General features: G+C 41.8%; 1 protein-coding gene across 1 annotated transcript in view; it reads left to right on the top strand.

Annotated features, from left to right (window-relative positions):
- Nucleotides 1-22,506, top strand: part of LOC136573863 (deleted in malignant brain tumors 1 protein-like) — a 78,654-nt gene that overhangs the window by 45,937 nt on the left and 10,211 nt on the right. Inside the window, exons 11-22 of the mRNA XM_066574976.1 lie at nt 787-855; nt 2,187-2,343; nt 3,918-4,129; nt 9,424-9,450; nt 10,570-10,584; nt 10,630-10,777; nt 12,149-12,345; nt 14,486-14,506; nt 17,236-17,396; nt 17,860-17,948; nt 19,139-19,170; nt 19,265-19,418. Of these exons, the coding sequence (XP_066431073.1) occupies nt 787-855; nt 2,187-2,343; nt 3,918-4,129; nt 9,424-9,450; nt 10,570-10,584; nt 10,630-10,777; nt 12,149-12,345; nt 14,486-14,506; nt 17,236-17,396; nt 17,860-17,948; nt 19,139-19,170; nt 19,265-19,418 (1,282 nt within the window). The remainder of the gene's footprint in view (nt 1-786; nt 856-2,186; nt 2,344-3,917; nt 4,130-9,423; nt 9,451-10,569; nt 10,585-10,629; nt 10,778-12,148; nt 12,346-14,485; nt 14,507-17,235; nt 17,397-17,859; nt 17,949-19,138; nt 19,171-19,264; nt 19,419-22,506) is intronic.

The raw sequence follows: 22,506 nt of genomic DNA, 5'->3' as shown, positions 1-22,506 counted from the left end.
AAGAAACAAATCACTGAGGAGAGGAAAAACATTGCCTGGTCGGATGAATACAGATTTCAGTGGCACCATGCTGATGAAAGGGTCAGAATTTGACACAAGCAGCATGAATTGATGAACCCTCGGTCAGGTAGCAATAGTTCAGGCTGGTGGAGGTGGACTAATGGTGTGGTGGAGGCTTTCTTGTCACACCCTGGGTCTGCTGATACCTGCGGATGAACACTATGGCAAATTGCTGTGACTCTGAAGAAGAAAAGTTTTCCAACTCACTACTAGATTGGTGCCTTAGGCCGCCTGCAGAGGGGCGGGTCGGATCCGGCGGCGAGGATTCTCGCCGCGGGACCCGACCCAAGCGCCTGCAGAGAGCAGCGTGTCACTCACCTGCTCCCGCGGCCCCGGCTCTTTCATGTGCCGGCTGCCAGGCAGCCGGCGTATGTGCAGAGCGGGGCCGACGGGCGGTGAGTGACATAGAAATAGAGCGTGCCGCGATTTGTTTGCCGCGCGCAAATCGCAGCCGTCTACATAGGATTGCGTTTCCTAACGCAATCCTATGCAGGCTTCCAGTGGTGGAAATTCCACGGGAAATCCCGCGGCGGAATTTCCGCTCATGTGCAGGCGGCCTTAAATAAAGAGGCCATTCAGTATGAATGTACCTCTTTTGCAACGGTTCTGTGGGCAATGAGGTGTAGGAACCAGTTGCAGACTTAGCAAGTTTGGTCTCACTGTATTCGTTCCAATGTAATATTTCACTATCTGTAAATAGCACTGATGGATTATAAACTCTTTTAGCTTCTCACGATTCAGTTCACAATGCAACTGCCGCTCCAACCACCAACGACATGACCACCGCCAGCCAAGGTAAGACACCAGTTATTATTTTAGCTTTTAATTGGAAAATTACATAGATATGAGATAGATAGATAGATAGATAGATAGATAGATAGATAGATATGAGATAGATAGATAGATATGAGATAGATAGATAGATCTGAGATAGATAGATATGAGATAGATAGATATGAGATAGATAACGAGATAGATAGATAGATAATCAGATAGATAGATATTAGATAGATAGATAGATAGATAGATAGATAGATAGATAGATAGATAGATAGATAGATAGGAGATAGATAGGAGATAGATAGATAGATTTGAGATAGATATGAGATAGATAGATATGAGATAGATAGATATGAGATAGATAGATATGAGATAGATAGATATGAGATAGATAGATAGATAGATAGATAGATAGATAGATAGATAGATAGATAGATAGGAGATGACTGGCTATGGCTATCCAGGATGTAAGCAGCTGATCACAAGGGGTTAGAGAAGTCAGACCCATAATGATCAGCTGATTGCTAAGCCAAGTGCTTTTTAAAAAAGAGAAGAGATAATTATTACAGTTTTTTTAGGCTCATGCTGTGCCCAACCCCATTCCTTCTGTGCAGCTGCTAGCAACGTGTGGACTGCAGATACAACCGCCACTCTCCCTTTGGCCTTATTCGCACACGTGTGCTTTTAGCGCAGAATTGGCGCATTAAAAGATTGCAGCTATACTGCACTAAAAATAGTCTGAATTTGCGATTTCCAGCTATTAAGCTTAATTAGCAGTGAAATTGCCCATTCACACGATTGGGAGCAGCATGGTGCGTGTTATCCTACTCCCATAGAAGTCTATGGAAACTCCTGCGCATCACGCACCAAAGATAGGTCAGGTCCTATCTTTTCATGTAGCATGCACCTTAGAACCTTAGATGTTAGCATTGCAGTTGCATGTTCTATCTTTGTTACGTGCGACCCACTCCACACCCTCCCATTGCTGGCTGCAAACAAGGGGTGGGGAGGGGGCGAGACCTTAGCTGGAGGGGAGGAGAGATGAAATGAGCCGTTGAGAGGGAGGGAAGGGAGGGAAGTCCAATGGCTTTGCGGCCTTGGTGTATATGCGCCAGGCCTAGGCGATCTGAACGGGTACCCTAACGTTAGATTTGTGCGCCCGTTCACGCGTTTTTATGGCGCCGGCGGGTGTAAGAGCTCTTGAGATGTGAGTTTTCAGTTTGCATTTTAAAGTTTAGATGGTTTGAAATGTTGGGAGGTATTAGATTAGTGCAGAGATGTAGGGGATAGGTTGTGAACTACCTGCAACTAATAACACATTAATTAATTGTATTTTGAATTTCCAGATGCTAACTTCACAAACTGTGGAGGTCGATTCTTTCAGTTTTCTGGGGTCATACGTAGTCCCTTCTTTCCTAATTTGTATCCACCTAATGCTCATTGCACATGGGAAATCCAGACTTCTGCAGGTTACCATGTGGAGCTCTCATTCCAGCACTTAGAGTAAGTTTATGCTAAAAGTATTTATACTTCATACTTGATTAAAAGAGTACAAAAAGTGGTTAAACAAAAAAGCAACACTTTAGGAAAACTAAATTGGCCCCATTTATCATAACTATGCAACAGAAAAACTGCTGTTGCTACTCATAACAGCCTCAGCTCAGCTTTCATGATTTAAACTTTATAGGAGGAATTAAGGTAGTACTGTAACTGACTGCATGTAATCACACTGACCAACAGAATAAAATTAACATGTTATTTTTACTACACCGTGAACACCGTAAAAACAAAATCTCCCAAAAAGGCCCAATTGCAATTTTTTTTTACATTTATGGGGATGAAATATCAGAATGAAAAAGCAAAAAAAAGGCTGGTCTTTAAGGGATTAGGGCTTAGTCAGATGAGCACTTTTTTGCGCGCACCTATGTGTGCAAGAAAAAGCGCGTCTATTAGAACCATTGGTTCCCTATGGCACTGGTCAGATGTCTGTCTTTTACAGGCACAAAATATGTGCAACTGCAAAAGATAGGACATCTGTGCCCTCATGCGCAGCATGGACCTAACCAGCATGCATATAGGATCCCCTTGGGGAGTCCCCTCATCACTGAACACTGTCACCAGCTGTGGCAGAAGACCGTTGAAAGCAATGGGCTGCCGGCAACCCCTGCAGTGATTTTTGGGGAAGGGCTTGAAATATAAGCCCTTCTCTGAAAATAAGCCCAAGATGACAGAAAATTTTTTTGAAAATAATACATCACCTAGCGCTCTGGCACGGCTTCTTTTTGAAGTTCCCCGCAGTCTTCTTCTGTATTCTGGTGGCTGGGAATTTAAAAATCCCTGCCTCTAGAAAGCACTGCCTCTGATTGGCTGTGCACTGTGACCAGTTAGAATCACTGTGGGAGTTGCCTGCAGCTCATTGCTTTCAAGGGGCTGGCTGCAGCGGGCTGTCACAGTGTTCAGTGATGAGGGGACCTTCCTGGAGCAGCTGCACTTCTATAAGCACAGCTGCTCCACGGAACGAAGCATATGCACTGACTATCGGTCACGCGCATTTTGCTCATCTGTGGAGTGCTTTTTTTTTTTTGCGTGCAAAATAACGCTTGTCTGACTGAGCCCTTAAGGTGAAATGTACTGTCTGGAGTTCTTCATACATTTTGACTTTAAAATAAAATAACCATATGAGATTATAATAGGTAATAGGTTACATACTATTGTTATGAAACAAATTAAGCTCAAAATATTTGGATTAATATGGAAGGCTGAGTTTGCTCAGAACCTGAGTTTGCTATCACAGTTGTCTTTCTTTCCGTGTTTCGGTAATATAGCTATAACTGATAGGCTCTACTCACACTAGCATCATGGGTTCTGTTGTTAATGGAGCAAAGATTGAGATGAAGGATCCATTATCCAAAAATGGAAAGAAAATGCTGTTATTTACAGAGCCTTAGCCTGACCTTATAAGTAATCGAATGCACTGCTCACATTTCCCAGTCTGTGCTCTGAATGTGTGTGTAATCTCTACAAACTGCTCAAACATTTCAAAAGATAAATATTTTTCTGTCTTTTGTTATTTCCAGGCTTGAGTCTTCAAATGGCTGTATTTATGATTGGGTCAAACTATATGATGGGCCTCCACGAAACTCTTCTTTATTGGCCACCGTTTGCACCTCTGCAAACTCTTCTTATTCTTCATCATCCAATATCATTGGCATTGAATTCAGAAGTGACGTCTCTGTGGAGAGGTCAGGCTTTTCGGCCTCTTTCTACTCTGTTTTTACAAGTACCCCAGGTATTTGACATACATTGTCCATGTTAAAAATATATACTGTATATCCTGTGGTATACATTTTACTGACTGCCTCTATAAAGCAACATTGCCAACTGTACCACTTTATAGAGCAAAAAAAAAAGTTATACTGACATATACCTTCCCAAAGGAGATCAAATGGGCAATCTCTTGGCCACTATGCATTCAATGGGAGGCCTATGCATATGTTTGAGCTTAGTACAGTACAGTGAGTTTCCCCAGCGCATATTCCTAACAGACAATGCAAATGCAATGGGAACAGCCTTAACAAAGAATGTCACATTTATTTTTCCACAGACATTGCAGTGTTTCCTAAACAAACATTTTATTGACATTTAATAAACAGTTTGTACGGCTGAAAAAAAGACATTCATCCAGTTCAGCCTGTTATCCTGTAATGTTGATCCGGAGGAAAGCAAAAAAAAAAAACATGAGGCAGAACCCAATTTTCTTAACTTCTGGGGGAAAAAGTTATTTCCCAACTCCAACCTGCCACCAGAATAAATTCCTGAATCACCAATCCCTATGAAGTGAGCTAGTGACTATATGTGATATTGTTACACCCAAGAAAGACGTCTAGTTCCTTATAGAACTCTTAGGCTGCCTGCACACGGGCAGATCTTTGCTGCGGAATCCACGGCGGGTGTCCGCACCGTGGATCCGCAGCAAATACCATCCATAGAATGCTATTGAAATCGATTATACGTACACATGAGCGGAAATCAATTGTGGTTTCCACTCGCGGAGGAAAAATCGCAGCATGCTCCATTTTTGCACAGACTGCTTCCATTGAATTCAATGGGAAAAACAGGAGTTTAAAAAAAAAAAAAATCTGTACTATGCATGTCCGACAACTGCTCACTACAACCATCCACAGTACAGAAAAGAGGAAAGAAGACATAGGGTTGCCGGTCGCAGTCAGAGCTGGAATCCTCTTATACTGAATTTGTAATCAAACATTCTCAGGCAGGGAGTTCCATAGTCTCACTGCTGTTACAGTAAAGAACACCTTTCTATATTAGTGTAAAAGTTACAGGTGTATATACCATATTTTCCGGCGTATAGGATGACTGGGCGTATAAGAGCACCCCCAACTGTCGACTTATACGCCGGGAATACGGAGTAGAAAAAAAAATCAATACTCAACTCCTGCGCTGCTGCAGGCTGTTGTTCCCTCCTCCATGCCGACAGAGCATTGCTTTCGGGATGCGGGGCTGGAATGCCCCGCCTCCAGAAAGCTAATGCTCTGATTGGCTAACTCAGTGCGGCGTCAGCCAATGAAAGCCGGCGCTGCGTTAGCCAATCACAGTCATTCAATGACATCTTTGAATGGCTGTGATTGGCTAACACAGCGCCAGCTTTCATTGGCTGACGCCACGTTGAGTTAGCCAATCAGAGCATTAGCTTTCTGGAGGCGGGAGGTGAGCATTAATTTTTTTTTGTACATCTTATTCCTGGCGTATAAGATGACCCCCTACTTTGGACAAGATTTTCCAGGGTTAAAAAGTCGTTTTATATGCCGGAAAATACAGTAATCTGGACTTAATGATTTTTTAATTTTAATCTTTTTAAAGTTGCACTTCTTCTTCGTCGATTAAATTGGCAATTTTTGAGTATATACTTCATCACTCTGCATTTCACCTTACATTTCATATTCCTCTGTAAAAACACGTAGAAACAATATTTCAATGGGTTTTCCATGACCTAACTATTGATGATCTATCCTCAGGATAGGTCATCAATAGTTGATCAGCGAGGAACTGTACATGCATTACCAACCTGGGAGGCTGCAATGTGGACGGACCATGTAGTGACTCCATCAGTACTAAGAGCTGATCTAGAAAACAGCTGTTCGGCAGGGATCCCAAGCAGCAGACGCTGGACAATCAGCTTTTAAAGACCTAGATCATCAGTAATCAACTCCTGGAAATCAACTCATAGATTTGCTTTCTACTTATGACCCTCCTTCATTTCAGTTTTAACCTTTTTATTATTTGTATAATTGAAGAACATTTTAAGATTTGAACCTCTGTGAATATAACATGGGGAAGGAAGGCATTCAGTTTAAATGCAGTCAGGTATAGTAGAAAATGCAAAATGTACCTCTTAAGGGGATAGCTGGGAAATTTTAGCCTGGGGGCCAAACAATAAACACTGACCAATCAGCAGCAGCCCGCCCTAAGGCCTCCCTCACACAAGCGTTTTTTATAGCATTTAGTTCTGCCTTTTAGTGCTGAGCTGAACACTGTGCAATGCTCCTGTTTATTTTAATGGGGCTGCTCGCACAAGCACCTGCAACGCTGCCCTTTGACAGCGATGCACGTTCCATCTTTGGCAGTTTTCTGTGCTGTGCCGCCCGTTGAAATGAATGGGCAGCGGTTTCAGCGCTGCTGAAAACATGGCACAACTTGGTACCACATTTTGACAGCACTAAACGCAAGCGCTATCTATACTACCTAAGAAAAATCAATACTCGCCTAGCTGCCGCCGTCCGTGTCCCTCCCACTGCTCTCCAGAGCTCTGGGCAAACTGCCGGCCACTTGTCATCACCGACAGAGCATCTTTTGCTAGTAACGGGGTTTGAAGACTGTGATTGGTGCGTCCATTGAATGAATGTGATTAGTGCATCCAGCGCTGGCTCCGCCAATTAGAGCAATCTCTTGCTGGAGGCAGGGTGTTCAAACCCCATCACTAGTAAAAGATGCTCTGTCGGCAATGACAAGTGCCTGGAGCTCCGGAGAGCAGCGGCAGGGATCCGGATAGCGCCAGCTAGGTGCGTATTGATTTTTTTTCAGCTTTCTTCACTACGCTTTCAGCTGTGCTGAAAACGCAGCCAGAATATTGTCAAAAATGCGTGACAACGCTGCTGAAAACTGCAGTAAAATGAAAAACACTGTTTCTGCAAACGCCTGTGTAAGTGAGGCCAACGGGTATGTTCACATTTGTCAAATTTGCTGCAGATTTTCAATTGAAGTGGTGAAATCTGCTGCAAGTCCACACCAAAAGGTGTATATTTTGACATGGATTTTTGGTGTGGATTTGCTGCAGATTTTTCCACTGTAGAAAATCCGCTATATGTGAACGCACCCTTAGGCTATGTCTACATGAGGTGCATTTGCAGCGGAGGGTCCACACTGAAAGTCTGCAACATTTACAGTAGCAGCAAAGGGGATGAGATTTTCTAAATCTTGTCCACATGCTGTGGAAAAAATCTGCACAAAACCAGTACGGAATTTAAATCCGCACCATGTTAATTTTAGTATCAGATACGCTGTGGAATCCACCTCTTCTTATGACGGGGTGAATTTTGCACCAAACTTTATATAAAAGTTTGCACTAAATGGTGCAGTTTTACAGCTTCTTTATGAGACTAAATAAAACCATTAATTTCTATGGTTTCATTGTCATTAGAAGTATTTTCACCCGTTAAGGGCTCAGTCAGACGGGCGCTTTTATGTGCATATGTTGCCTGCGTTTGCAATCCGCATCTATATAGCACCAATGCTTTTCAAAGGCAGCGGTCAAATGCTAGATATTTACCTGCGCACAAAAATGCGCAACGGTAAATATAGGGCAGCAGATTTTAAAATGCAGGTAACTGTGGCATCCGACTTTTTTGGATGCAGGAGCACCAACTCCATTGAGAACATACAGTGCAGATCGCTATCCTCTGGCACAGCTGTGACAGCTGTGGCACAGTAGCGCGATGTTCTACCATTGAATTCAATGGAGCCGGCACTACAGACAACTCCATTGAAAGCAATGGGCTGACGGCGAGCCTTGCAGTGATTTTCGGGGAAGGGCTTTAAATATAAGCCCGTCCCTGAAAATCATCCCTAAAATGTGTAAAAAACAAAATATATATAGTCATCTCTCTGCAGCTGCTGGGGCTCAGGCGCATCCAGCTGGGTTTTCTCCTGCACTGCTCTGAAGTGCTTTCAGCAGGCACGGATTTAAAATCCCCAGCTGCTGAAAGGGCTGCCTCTGATTGGCTGAGCACTGTGACCAATCAGAGGCAACACTCAGCTATTGAATTACAGCTGAGAGCTGCCTCTGATTGGTCACAGTGCTCAGTCAATCAGAGGCAGCACTCACCCATTCATTGATTTCTATCAATGGCTGAATTCATTGAAGTTGTAACAGAGGATTGCAATGTTCTCTGCCGCCGGCCCCATTGACCAAAAGTGAAACCCCTGGATGTGACAGCATCCAGGGGTTTCACATCAAAGGAATCCCCTGCTGCAGCTGTCACAGCTGCAGCAGGGGATAGCGGCAGCGCACTTTATGTGTGGAAAAATGCGGCCAAGTGCGTTTTTTCTGCATGTCACCCGCTTCAGTCATGCTAATTTTTGTGCATTTGCGTTCTGTGCACAAAAAATTTGTACATCAAAACGACCATATGACTGAGCCCTAATAGTACAGGCGAGAAAAGACTAGTAGTAGTATTAACTACGTGGGGGAAAGATATGACAGGACCTATCTTGCCACTGTTTCATTCAAACTCGGACGCACTAGTGCGGAGTTTGAAAATTCTGTGATAAAAAAAGCTACCGGTACCTGTTCATGCGCACCTATGCTCCGTAGTCGTGCATACACCTGTGTGTTTTTGCCCTTACATGTGTATTTTCTGCTGTGGAGCTCTAAGGAGAGATAGTCCAGAATTTTATTTTCTGGGGATTATAAGGATTTACTATAGGAGACAATTTAGAAGAGATCATATGCAAAATACAATGAATGGACATTGCATTATGGTCTTCAGCATATGGTTGAGTTGTAAGTGAACCTATGATTTATGTCTCAGGGTAAGTCAAAATTTAGAGTTTATGCAACTTATTCAGAATTAAGCAGGCTTTGCAGCAGTTTTCTGAGTTATGCCTTTTATGACATACAAGGAATGTATGGTCACTTTACTGCTGTAACAAAGGATGAGAGCCCCGAGATATTCACATAATGTAGGTGTGGGGACCTGTTTCTGGGCAATCCCAGCTATGATTGTTGTGTTGTACTATTTCAGAGTTAGAAGATGGACACTGAAACATAGCATATGTTATCCTAGATTGTTAGTCTAGACCATTATTTTAAAAAGGAGAACAACCTGCTAATCATCTGCCCTCCACTGCTGGCCTCTATTACTTCCGGTGATGCTGCACATCATGCATGTCACATTGAGGCACATAGCCAAATCCTCCAATAGCAACTCTCGACAAAAATGTTTTATCATTCTTTTCAGACATAGAGCACTTTTATTCTAATAATGAATGTATTCTGATTTTCAGATTATCCCATTACACCGACTCCAACAGGTAATATCAAAATATAATAATTGGAACTAAACCAAGTATTTAGAGTTTAGTTATGTGTGCAATTAATAATTTAATTGATAAGCTAAGAGGTTATATAAAGTGACAAACTACATAGTAATATTAATCTCTTAAAGTAATATTCTGGACAAAAGCTGAGAATACTCCTATTGCCCAAAGTGTAAGTGACCAGCCCTAAAGTCTTATGTGATCCTACCGATCGGGGGATACGTAGTTGTTTATGGCAGACCACTCATGCAGTTGGCCTTTATGCGCATATTCTTGGCAGTGGATGACACAACCTGCTTGGGAAATGAGATGACCGATGTAGCAAACTTTAACTTTATACTTAACACGTTAAATGCACAGTTGCAGCAAACTGTAAATTGACACTTAAAGTTGCCTACCCACTTGCGATTTTTTTTCCTGCGATGTTTTGCGTTTTTTCTCAAGAGCAATCAGTATAGAATGTGTTCTTGTCCATCTGGGTTTTTTTTTTCCGTTTCGTGGGGTTTTTTCACATAGGAACTGTCAGTTGCATATGTCTCCTTATTTTTCTCTTAATGCACCCATGATTATCAATGGAGGGCTTCAAAAAACGCGTAAAAAATGCGCGAAAAACGCTGCGTTTTTCACGCGCGAAAATCGGCAACGCAAGTGGGTAGGCACCCTAACACAACAAAAGCCATTGAAAAATGTATTTAAAGCTGGCTGCAACAGTGCCAGGCAGAGGTAGAAAATAAACAGTGGATCCTTCAGTCCGTGGGGACCACTGAAGTGAGACTTTGGCACTTGCATTGGCACACACACTCTGGGCAATAGCTGTAATAAATTATACTTTGTATTTTTTTTTTACTGACATTGCTGTTTTAATTATTATTGTTGTTGATTGCAGCTTCAAGGAGGATAAATGATATTGTTGCTGGGTGGTAGCTGTTGATCACAGCTGCTCCCAATGGGTGATTACATGGGCACACGTAATGCTATTTATTACTGCTGCTTAGATAGATTCCAGAATAAGTTTTCTAGAATTGTTATACAATATCATAACAATGCACAGTAGTAACATGATTGTTGTAAATTCAGCTTCAGTTTCTCATTCTTATCTTGCTAACTTCCCAGGGCATTTCACAACAGGTATGTGTACAAAGATTTCAAGTGACCACTTCTTATTTGTTTCAGGTCCAAACTGTGGCGGTATCTTGAACCAAATGCATGGGAGCATAAGAAGTCCATTCTTTCCAAATCCTTACCCTCCTAATTCTCACTGTATTTGGGAAATCCATGTACCAAGTGGTTACTCTATACAGCTATCATTTCCTCATTTAGAGTAAGTTATTTTGCATTTTAATCTATTTTGTGTTTATAAGCCATTTTCAAAGAGGTTACAAAAAATTATTTAGGTGCTGGTCATTCTGCATCATTAAAGTTCTCTATACATATTAGACTAAGTTGATAAAAAGGGACAATTTCAACTAAACTAATGAATCATTGGATGGAATTTAACTACAAATGATTGTCTTAGTAGACCAAAGACAGTCATTGTCTAGAAAGAAGTCAGCTACGTTTAAATTCTTGTCCAATAGTTGGACAATAGATCTTTTGATCAACGAGTGATCTTTCTTTGGAGTAGGTTGCTTGGTGAAGGATTGTTTTGCAGTTTCGGCATACACATTTTAGTTCATGTTGGCCATTACAGTTGTTCCAACTGGCCATACATATTCAATGACACATGAAGATGGATGAAAGATCTTTCTTGGAACATTGTTTAAAAGAAAGGTCTTTCTTAAACAAAATATTTATTGTCTGACTATCAGGCGAAAACTTCAGACCAAGCCAACTTCTTTCTAGACGATGGCAGTTTGTCATTGGTTGGCTAAAATGATCATTCATTGTTAATGAAAAGTTTTTAGCCAGTGTTATTGAACATGTATGACCAATTTTAAGGACAGTGACTCCCAATATAGACTAAAATGTGTATGGCTGCATCTGTGAAAAAATTGTTCTAGTGAATGGCTATCAGTTTAGCATAAGGTGCACCATTAAAGTTTTTCTTAGCATAGCCATGCTAACTGCCATTGGCTGTACAGGTACCTACAGCACAACCATATTATCTTGAATGGAAAAGCCTCATATAGTAGTTCCCCGCACAACAGGTAACATAATAATATAGCATGTTCAGCTGAAAAACTACATATGTCCATCCAGTATAGCCTTTGCCCCACCCTAATGTTGATCCAGAGAAAGGCAAAAACCCCAGTGAGGTAGAAGCTAATTTTCCTCATTTAAGGGAAACAAAATATAATTTCAGCATCATACACGATATTCATTATGCAGTCCAGATACTTGAGAGTGATTAATCTGCAGAGTTTGTCAGAGCCAGCAGAAACAACAAGACATTGGCTGTAACATTTGAATGAACCCAGCAACACTTGTTAACTTGTCACTGTGTTATTGACATTACATTTTGGCTAATCGGTTTTAGAAGGAGATTCAGTGAAAACCAATATGGCTGCACTTCCTGTTGTTCCAGTGGATCATAGTTTCCATTCAGAGTTTAGTAGTCTAAACTGCATAAGCTTATTAAGAGGTGGATAGTCCATACATCTAGGAAGCCATTAATTTCTAGAGCTCTTTTTTACTTTCTTTCACTTTCTCTTATGATCTATTAATAAGTACTTTTTGTCTTTTACTTAAACAGTCTAGAACCTTATCCCTCTTGTCCTCATGACCGGGTGATTATATATGATGGGCCTCCTCAGTACTACCTTGAAGTAGCAAGAATCTGTTCTGGAAACTACACTTTCCGCTCATCCGCTAATATCATGAGCATTGAGTTCAGAAGTGACAGTGTCGTACATCATACCGGCTTTCTTGCAGTGTTTTCAGCAATATATGGTCAGTATAATAATATAAGAAAAAAGGATTTTAGTAAGTTTCAAAAGCAAGATAAAATCCAGAAACTGAGAGATTGAGCACTGAGATTCCTGTTAGGTTTGCTTGGGGTTCAGACCAACCTTTTGATGTTTCAAGACACGTTAGGAATGAATTGAGGAGATCTAGAATCTATTTTAAATCTTTTTTTATCATATGTTTAGTTATTAACAAAGCGATCAAAGCATAGTTCATAAGTGCAGGACATATTTTAGACACTTTAAAACTTTATTAACTGAGGTTTACTTCGTGAATGTTCACATAACCACAACAGATCTGAGCTTCAACTAAGTTAATTCTGAAGAATGAACAGAAGCGCAACATAAAGTGATGCATTATATATATTGAAACTGTCATAGACAGTTATTTTAGAGTACATTTTGCACTGAAAATAGTGACAACACAAGCTATTTTTATACCTGCCCTACCACTAGTTTTTGCAGGTTTCCCTCATGTTAAACAATTTTCAGTTTAGAGGTATAGTTCAATCTGTCATAAGTGTGTTCCAAACATATAAGGCACATGCAATATTTTCAGGACGCAAACTCCACATCAAGTCACACCGGGCATGCACAAGCAAAAAGTCTCAGATGCATATTTTAATTTTATTCTGCCACTTTTAACTAACACATTAGGCCTTAGTCCATCGGAAATTTGTGTTTGTTAACCAATGCATGATCTGTGTGCTCTGTGTTGGATTGGAGTGCCCTGGGCCGACTAGTAAAATTCATTCTGGGGGCTCACTGCATAGCTATATGCAAATGTTACCTGATCCTCACTTACAAATTCCCCGCTACTACATTTTCCATATACTTCAATAGAAAGGTGGTGGCATATGTGTGTGGCTCTGTTTCCAGTGAAGTATATGGAGAATATATTTGGTAGTCATCCCATCAAATATGTGCAGATCCTGTGCATAGCTCCTGCAGGGATGGAAGCTGGGGGTATACCTTGGCTCAGGGCTCTCAGGGGAATTTACTTGTGTATGCTTACAGGTTAGGGGAAATCACCCAGTGGCAAGTCTAGTAAGAGGAATGAAAGTCCAAGTTGATCAAGTAATCAAAAGATTCATATATTGGCCAGGAATAACACTATTTATGGTCATTATATCACTTGTTTCTTGTATTTTTAACAGTTTTCCCTTCTACGGGCTGAATCTCTAATTCTCAGTCTTTCACATTGGCTATCAGATAAACACAAGTTGTTTGAAAAGTCAGTGCCCATTTAAGGATTTAGTGACCATGCTCAAAATTTTTCAAGACCTGCAAGAGATCTGCAGGTGGGATTGTCTATGCTAATACTCCTTGACTCTGATCTGGCTCAGTCTTATTATATATTAACCCTTTCCAATCCATTTATGTTTTCTCATCCATTCTCCCCAGCTCCAAATAAATTGGAGCTGGGGAGAATGGATGAGAAAAAATACATTTTCCCTGCACCCTCCTGAACTGACAGAGTTCAGGAGGGTGCAGGTACTCACTGCACTGTGGGGGGACCTGCTTACCTGTCTGGCGTCTTCCGCATTCTCTCTTCTGCCTCCCGGCTCGGCGATCATGTGACCACTGGAGTCAGGTGGCACCCAGCGTGAACATGATCGCCGGGCCAGAAGGCAGAAGGGAGAATGCGGAAGCATTACTTCCCCATTCCCCCCATGGTACAGGCTCCTGGCTTGGCGTTCATGTGACTGCTGGGGGTCAGGTAACACCGGCGGTCACATGATGAGCACTAATTGAGCGCTATGTAATGTGTAAAGGAAAAGGCAGAAAGGGTTAAAAACCCTTTCTGCCTTCTCCTTGGGGGTGCTTGATGAGGATCAGTGCAGGAGTTATCTGCACCCGATGTGTCTGATGATCGGGTACAGATGCACTCCTGCACTGCAGTGTCGGGCCTGCCCCGACATCGGAGCTGTGGAGGGAAATGATGATGTTGGGGCAGGCCCGACATTGGATTGGAAAGGGTTAAAGCTTGGGCCCACTAGGATCCTCCTGTTGCTAGAAGATCATGGAAATAAAAGAAGTAACATAGAGAAGAGGAATATGAGTTTGAGGTGTTATTATATTTTAACAATTTTCATTCTAAATTGTGTTCATTTTTATTTCTGCAGCTGCTTCTCCCACTCCTGCAGGTAATGCTTTACACTTTTCTTGTAATTCTGATGTTATTCTTTTGAAGAGTATACTGTATAACATCTAAAGCGTCATTTATTGGTAAAATATCGTGGTTTAGAGTACTGCATTTTGTTACTTTCACCAACCTATACTGGTTGCTTAGACGCTTTAAAAAATGATGTAATTTTGTATTATGGCTTAACATCTTACGTGTGTATCATATGAACTGCACGGTGGTCTACTTGTTTTGAAAGACCTATCTTCTCGTACTTTACTATTAAAAAAAATTAAGTAGTCTAGTCTGTGAAGGGTCAAAAAAATTAAGGGAGCACTTAAATTACGCATCAGATCTGGATGAACAAAAGATGCTAGTTGAAAATCTTTACTGATATAAATTGTGCAATTCGTTGAGAACTAAATGTTGTATCAAAAGTCAATGGAAAACAAAATCATCAACTAATTGCTAGATTACAAATCATCCAGAAAATCAGTGTCTCTGGCAAATTCCAATCTGGACGTCAGGCCCTCGTGCCACCCTCATGGAATCTATTTCTGAGAGTTTAGTCAGAAACATGTAGACCGGAAGCTTCCTCCTCCTGTTTCTCTTCACACAAAAAAACAAATACCGGCCCTGATGCTGAGATGTTTTCTACAGCTCAGCTCTCCTCCTGTGACGGCCTGTGTCCTGCTAACTTTTCCATGGTCTTGAGACTGTGCTTAGAGACACAGCAAACTTTCTTTTCATGGTACATATGGCTGTGCTAACTTGGAGAAGCAGTGTTAGGTTGTGCAATCTGGAATCGGTTGTACTCTGGTTTCTAGCAGCACAAGCCCACAGGTGCAACATGATTGAGCTGGCTGGCTGTGGTGATCTCCTGCTAGCCAATCCCCAGGTATTTGCTCACATAGAAACCCAGCTCCTGTCAGTGACTGTTTGGTGTCCAGAGTGAGCAGTCATGTATCCTTGTCCGTTGCAGCTTGCTGTGAGTTTGTTGGTTCATGTTCGTTTGTTTGTTTATTTTCTGTCAGTTTGTCTCTGCTTTGTCCTGCTGAGTTATTTGCAATTTCTGGGCTAGGGTGGCCCTTAGGCCTCATGTCCAAGGGCAAAATATGATTTTAAATCCACAGCGGATCACCCGCATGCGGATCCGCATCCCATAGGGATGCATTGACCACCTGCAGGTAGATAAATACCCGCAGATGGTCAATAAAAGTGAATTTAAAAAAAATGGAGCATGAAAAAAAACGTGACCTGCTCCATTTTCATGCGAGTCTCCCGCGGGGACAGCCTATGGAAGCCGTCCGGATCTGCGGGAGACCTAAAATAAGAATAACTTACCCGCAGCGGACCGGGCACGTCTTCTCTTCTTCACGGCCGGATCTTCTTTCTTTGGCCCGGCGTATGTGCCCAGCGTATGCGCGCGGCACGCTGCCGGCGTGCCGAGTACATCCGCCGGCCGAAGAAAGAAGATCCGGCCGTGAAGAAGAGAAGACCTGCCGCTGCGGGTAAGTTTATTCTTATTTTCAGCGCTCATGTCTGCAGGGCAGGAGGGACCCGCTACGGATTCTCCATGGAGCATCCGTAGCGGGCCTGATTTTCCCCGTGGACATGAGGCCTTAGGTCCTCTAGTAGATGTGTCTTGCTAGTGTAGGGACTGCAAGATACGAGGAGCCTTGTCATGGTTTTGCGGCTTAAGTTCATTGGCCAATGTACGAACCAATACCTTGTGCTTCTATAGCCATATCATCTGCTTATGTGTACAGGTATACAAGGTGAGCGTTTTGGTCGATTGTCAGTCCCTATATTATGTCTGTCCGTCCATCCTGTCTGCAGTATGCAGTTCTCTGTCCTTGTTTGTGTTATACCCAGCCTGTTTTGGGCACGTTTATGTAGTCCCTGTGCTTATTTGCTCACAAGAATGTAACAAGCAGGGCTACCTGTGCAACCTGATTGGGCCGCAGGTACTGTCTCATGCTACCAGTAATGACAAGGACACTAACAAAACGCAAAACAAATGCCTCTTCAGTGCACCTGTTGTCATTTTCATTTGCACCAAAGCAGGTGAAATTGATTCACATTCGCTTATGCTTTCTAACTGGGCAGATTGATATTCCTGAAACTTAACTGACTAAGGGCGGCTCACATAATTGTGTTGCAAAACACTGCATGTGTAAGAGCAACTTCAGATGAGCCTAAGCGCAAAAACACTTGCACCTGTGCTAGTACTGTTTGCACTGTTTGCACCGCTCGGTAACATTGGCAGGGGAATCTCCCCCATCCTGATTTTTTAATTTCTTGCTCTTCCTTTAAGCAATGTTGTGGGTTTTTTTACGCAGCCATAGAGAACAACAGGGATCTATCACGCATAATACGCAGTAGAATATACAAGCATTTTATACGCAGTATATACATGTAAGTGTGAATGGATGAATGAAAATCAATGTACTTTCATTGACTCCATTCATTGACGTAATACGCTTTTAGATTACACTTGTATGCTCTCCTCTAAGGAGGATTTTGAAATTATTGGATTCAAGGATTGTATTGTATCTGTTTATACAGATTGAACGGAATAATATTAGTAGGTTAGAACATACTCCATGTAAAATAAGCTTTGTGTGTTAGTTTATACATGGGTATAGTTAATGCATGACAATTATTACAAGAGGCAAGATTTGTCGGTAGATATCAGCAAAATGAATCATGTTATGCTACGGATACTCATTCTGGCGCAAACGATCACAGTGATTATTCAGCAAGGAAAGGAGGAAGGATCACATCTGGCTCACAGCTCTATTTTTGAGGAGGTGGATTTGGAGATGGAGTCATCCCAGGAAGGGATAGGGGACAATGTAGACATCCGACATGATGATGACGACGACGACGATCAACAAACAACCATGGCAGTATGGAGAGAAGTTAGAAGCAATTGAACCCCTGGGAATGCTAGCAAGGATGGCCAATTGTATAGTTTATTGCTTGTGTACTGACAGCCATATTGCTAGCATGAAGCAAAGAGTTGATTGATGGATAGCCACACTTTTAGACCATCAGTATAAAACCAAAGTGGGGAATTTTGTATGCCTTCTGGGAGTGAGGCAAAATTGGCTTATTAAGAAAAACTATGCAGCCTGCTTGCCATCCCTTTTAAATGGCAGATACCTGCTACAAGTAAATGTGACTGGGGAGGCCATTTGTCGCTTCCTGCTAAGGGAACGCTTTTCTGCCCATGCTACCACTCCAACACGTAGCAGGCCATTCTGTTTGGAGAACATGATTACAAAAGTTTTACACCCAATATGCTGGTCTGACACACATCATTATCATCATCAAAGGGATGTAAACTACTACCACTACCTGAACATCCAGGTTCAGTTGACAATGGACTGTGCCCTTTCTCCAACAGATACCCTGAGCCCAGATCCCGTGGACTTCTGGGTCAGCATATTGGAGCATTGGCAAGTACTGGACCAGTCTATCATAGATATACTGCCTTGTACACCTTCCAATGTAGCATAAGAGAAGGTATTCAGCCCTAAGAGCAAGATTCAGTACTAAAAGCTGTAAAAAAACTCACATTTGTGAAAATGAATCTAGCATGGATCGCTGAGAATTTTAAAACCCCTATGCCCAATGCCACTGATCTGCACCGATCTACGATTGCTGCTCTTGACTCAATACTAATATTTCTGCCACCCTGCTGTTCTCTCCCTACTACCACCGACTACTACCAGGCCTATAACATCAAAGATCTCCTGTCAATTGTTTAGCCTCTTAGTGATGCTGCCTATATTAGATCTTCGACCATGATGTTTTGGGGATTTTCATCTCCACTTTTCAAGCATCACAACTTTTTTATTTTCTTGTCAACATAGCCATACAAGGGCTCGTTTTTGGTGCCAGACTATAGTTTTATTGGTACCATTTTTTAAAGACATATAATGTATAGCATAACTATACATTATGCTTAGAAAAATCCATTGTTTCTTCCATTACCACCATATAGGTATAAACACTGGCAGGCATCTGTCACCAGGGTTCATTTTAAGGGCATAAAAAATACACTAGTGTAGTTTGTTTCTAACAAGCTGTTAGTTACCACCAGTTACCATCCGTTTACCTATAGCCATACATGTTGCTCTAATGTTTATATTAATTTGACCGTTTATAAACTGCTCAGAAGTACTAGGACACACTCATAGGTGACATTGCTCTTAAACAGTTTTATACACTAGTTTTAGGGGTGGTGGTGAGGTTCCAATTCTGTTCGAATTATTTCAGACTGAACCAAACTTTTTCCAGGAATTTGTTGAACCTTCCAAACCAAGCTTTTGAAAAGTTCACTCAAAATTGTTGCTTTTATTGTTTTTACAGATTTAGATCCATTTTTAAAATATCTTTGTTCAACCAGAAAACCCCTTTAATGTTTAATGTAATAAGTTATTAGGAAGTGTAAAAAGTTGTATATTTCCATGTATTGTAAAATATCATGTAGTTCCCAATAAGGTATCTTAGCTAAGCAGCACTGTGGCTCTATACCTCATTTATATTGTCATTGTTGCTGTTTTTAATTTCCCATGACTGGCGCTTGTCCACATAGTAGTATACTTTTTACAATGACTTCTGTTGTTTCTGTTTAACTTGCCAGGTCCAGGAAATGTTACATGGCCCGGCCCCTGGGTAACATCATGTGAGTAATTACATTGTATTTTCACTTCTATGTGTTGAGACTGATCAAGCAGAAAAAGTTCACATGTGCTTGCTTTTCTTTTAGCACCTAACTATACTTGTGGAGGAGTTCTAAATCAATCATCTGGAGTATTAAGCAGTCCATTTTATCCTGGACTGTATCCTAACAATGCTAATTGCGTATGGGAGATCAGAGTGTCACCTGGCCGTTCTGTGGATCTAATTTTCACACACCTGGAGTAAGTGTCCATATTCCATAGTGTGTATATTTTATTCTGACACTTGGTCATCATTGATTTTCACTTGACATATCTAGCCATCCAACTAACCATTCTTTATTGCTGCCCCTTTCTGACAGTCTCTTCATTGGCTTCCAGTCAACAGAAGAATAAAAATGTTGTGCTTTATCTTCAGATTCATAATTGTCAATTTTTACTTCTGACTGTAAAGTCAACTTATATCTTGGAAATTGTAAAGTACAGTTCTCTCCATACCATTCTCATCACATCTACTGTGCCTTTTTGCAGCTCTCAACACTCATTACTTAATCCAACGAGGAACTCCCCATTCACTAAAATTCACTTTCTCATGCTTTCAGACTTGTCCCTTTTGAAAAAAAAAAGAACATTCCTTAGTAACCTGCCACTTCAAATCTGCAAGCCACATACTCTTACCCAATTATTCCTTATAGCTCTTTATTCCCAGTCATTAAACTATCAGCGTTTACATTATTTGTTGTGCAGTAGCTACCATTCTGTCACCTCTTAGATATAACATCATTTTGACCCACTTCTCTTCCTTTGCCTCATCTACATATCTGATTTATTCTATTTTACTATTAGGCTGAGACTACATGAAGACTTTCTGTATCGAAGCATTCTAATTTTAACTATTGAGTCACGTCTGCAATTGACAGGAGTGTACTCAGTCGCATGCAACTTGCAGTATTTCCCCAGGCTGTAGCTTCATAGTTAAAATTAGAAAGTCGTGCTCAAAAACTCTCCAGGTAGCCTCAGTCTGTAGAGTGCTGCATAATATAGTGCATTATATAGGGTGATGCTCTTGCTGGGAAACCCAAACATTCCTCAAGAACTTTTTAATTTTTATATGGTTCACTATGAAAATTGATATCAACGGAAACCATCATACTTCTTAACGAAGTGAACTGTACCCATGACATCGAGACACAGCCATGTGTATACCACAAACATGTACTCTGTAGAACAGTGTGTGTTTATTGTTTAGGAATGTTGGCAAATGGGTTCATTTAAACAATGTCAAAGGGCATTCTGGACTAGGTAAGGTAAAGTAAATGTTCAGACAAAACCTGTTCTCACAAATTGGTGAAGAATCAATAAACAGATGATCAATTACCAGATGGTTGCTTTAAAGAAGATGGCACAAACTGCCACACATCTAACATACAGGGGAGGGCCTGGTGACGTCCACAGGTGGTGATTGCCTGATGCTGGCTGTCAATTTCCTCGCTGGGCTCCCATCCCTGTTCCTTACTGATGCTGACTGTCAATTTCCCCGCTGGGCTCCCATCCCCACTCCTGACAGCTCCCATCTCCACCCGCTGAGAGCCTGCTGCTGTGACTGTCTAGTTTCCCTGGCAACCCCGCAGCTGTGAGTGTGGCATATGCACTTCTGACCCCCTTCCCACTCCGTTGGCAGTGTGCCCGCAATAGACCCACTCTCAGTGTTATTGTTGCTAATTGCCCCGCTGTTACAGTTCCTGCCACCCTCCAATCTCTGCTCCCTGTGATGTCTGTGCTCACGGGCAAGCGGCTAGTCTCCACTGCGGCCTCGGGACTATGCTTCCACCTGCACTCTCACACTGCTCTCTGGCCGCCCTTGAATGCATGGGCCAGCATTACCAGCTAATCAGTACAGCGGAGGAGAATGAGCCATGACAGCAGCGAGGGGCCGGACAAACGCCTACACTACAAGCCGCAGCCGTTTACCAGCCCAGCACAGCAGCGCACAGCGCTTCTGTTGAAAACATACCGCTGAGCCCAGTGGCTACCGTAGAAGCACAATACCTAGTCGGGGCCCAGGAGTCAGCAGCAGAACATGGCTCCTATAGCTACTTCAACTTCAGAGATCCCAGCCAACAGCACCCAATCCACAGCTGGGGGCATGAGCAAGGCATTACCTGTCACTGATGATGGCCAACCCATGTCTCCACCCATACTTTCGGTGGAGACAAGATGCACCAGTACCGATCATCAGACCTAATGCCACCTGATTACTGAAGGGCTATATATACACAGCAATAGACAGCGTACAAATGACGCCCTGAAAGACGCAGTACATCAGAAGGTTGCTGCCATTACCAATGTAACATTAGCTGATGTTCTCGCTAATATGCAGACTTGCACACAAAAGTGTTTGGATGCTGGAGAGGCCATTTTAAGCATATGTTCTAGGCAGCCCTTGTTTTGCAACATACAAGGTAAATACGAGTATATATCAGTTGTCATAGGGATCCGTACAAAGGTTAAAAAGTTATTAAGGAATGTTTGGGTTTCCTAATGAGAGAATCACCCCGTATAATTAATAGTAAAATTATTATTGCATAATCATTTGATTTGTTTAGCAGTTACAAAACAAAATCTAATAAATAATCAAATGGGTTAACCATACTGTCATGTTATTACTGTTGACATTTTACTAAGCGACGTTTAACGTACTAATCAATGGAGAGCAACTGCGGGAAGCCCCCACTGATAAACTGATAATTGAATTGAAGGGGCCACAGTGCTAGGTAAAAGCAGCATAGCTGCGTCTTGATTTTTCCCTCCTGCATAGTGTGAAACTTAACTGGCATGATACTTGAATGATGTTACAGTTACTTGCGCTGGGCTTGGTCAGGAGTGGCCCTGTACATAGTAAATGCCAACTGGTCCTCCTTTCTGGCAAGTGGAGGGTTTTCAGTGGTTAGATCACACTTGACAATATCCTGCAAAGTGTGAATACATTGTTTAAGTGCAAAGTAAATTCCAGTGTCATTTCCACAAACAGCACAAGCAAATTTACGAGTTTCATAAAACTGAACTTAGTTGCATATGTAAACGCACTTCAGGGAGCATAAAACTGTAAACGGGATGTCAAGTGCTGCGATGGGGCAGAGAATGGAACATGTGATAAAAACTATGAACCTGCTTTTTGTCAGTGATGTGTGGATTGAGTACTTGTCTTTTGCAGTTAGTAGTTAAATCCCCAAATCTGCTCCTTCTTTTTAAACCCCCTGTACAGCTAGTTTACATTTGCCCTAAGATAGTTAGTGTATGTTTGCCATGTTTCACAATGCAAGGAATGCAT

The sequence above is a fragment of the Eleutherodactylus coqui genome, chromosome 1, assembly GCF_035609145.1.
Source record: "Eleutherodactylus coqui strain aEleCoq1 chromosome 1, aEleCoq1.hap1, whole genome shotgun sequence".
Classification (NCBI taxonomy): domain Eukaryota; kingdom Metazoa; phylum Chordata; class Amphibia; order Anura; family Eleutherodactylidae; genus Eleutherodactylus; species Eleutherodactylus coqui.
The sequence above is the reverse complement of the archived record's forward strand: the minus strand, read 5'-3'. Positions and strand labels throughout refer to the sequence as shown.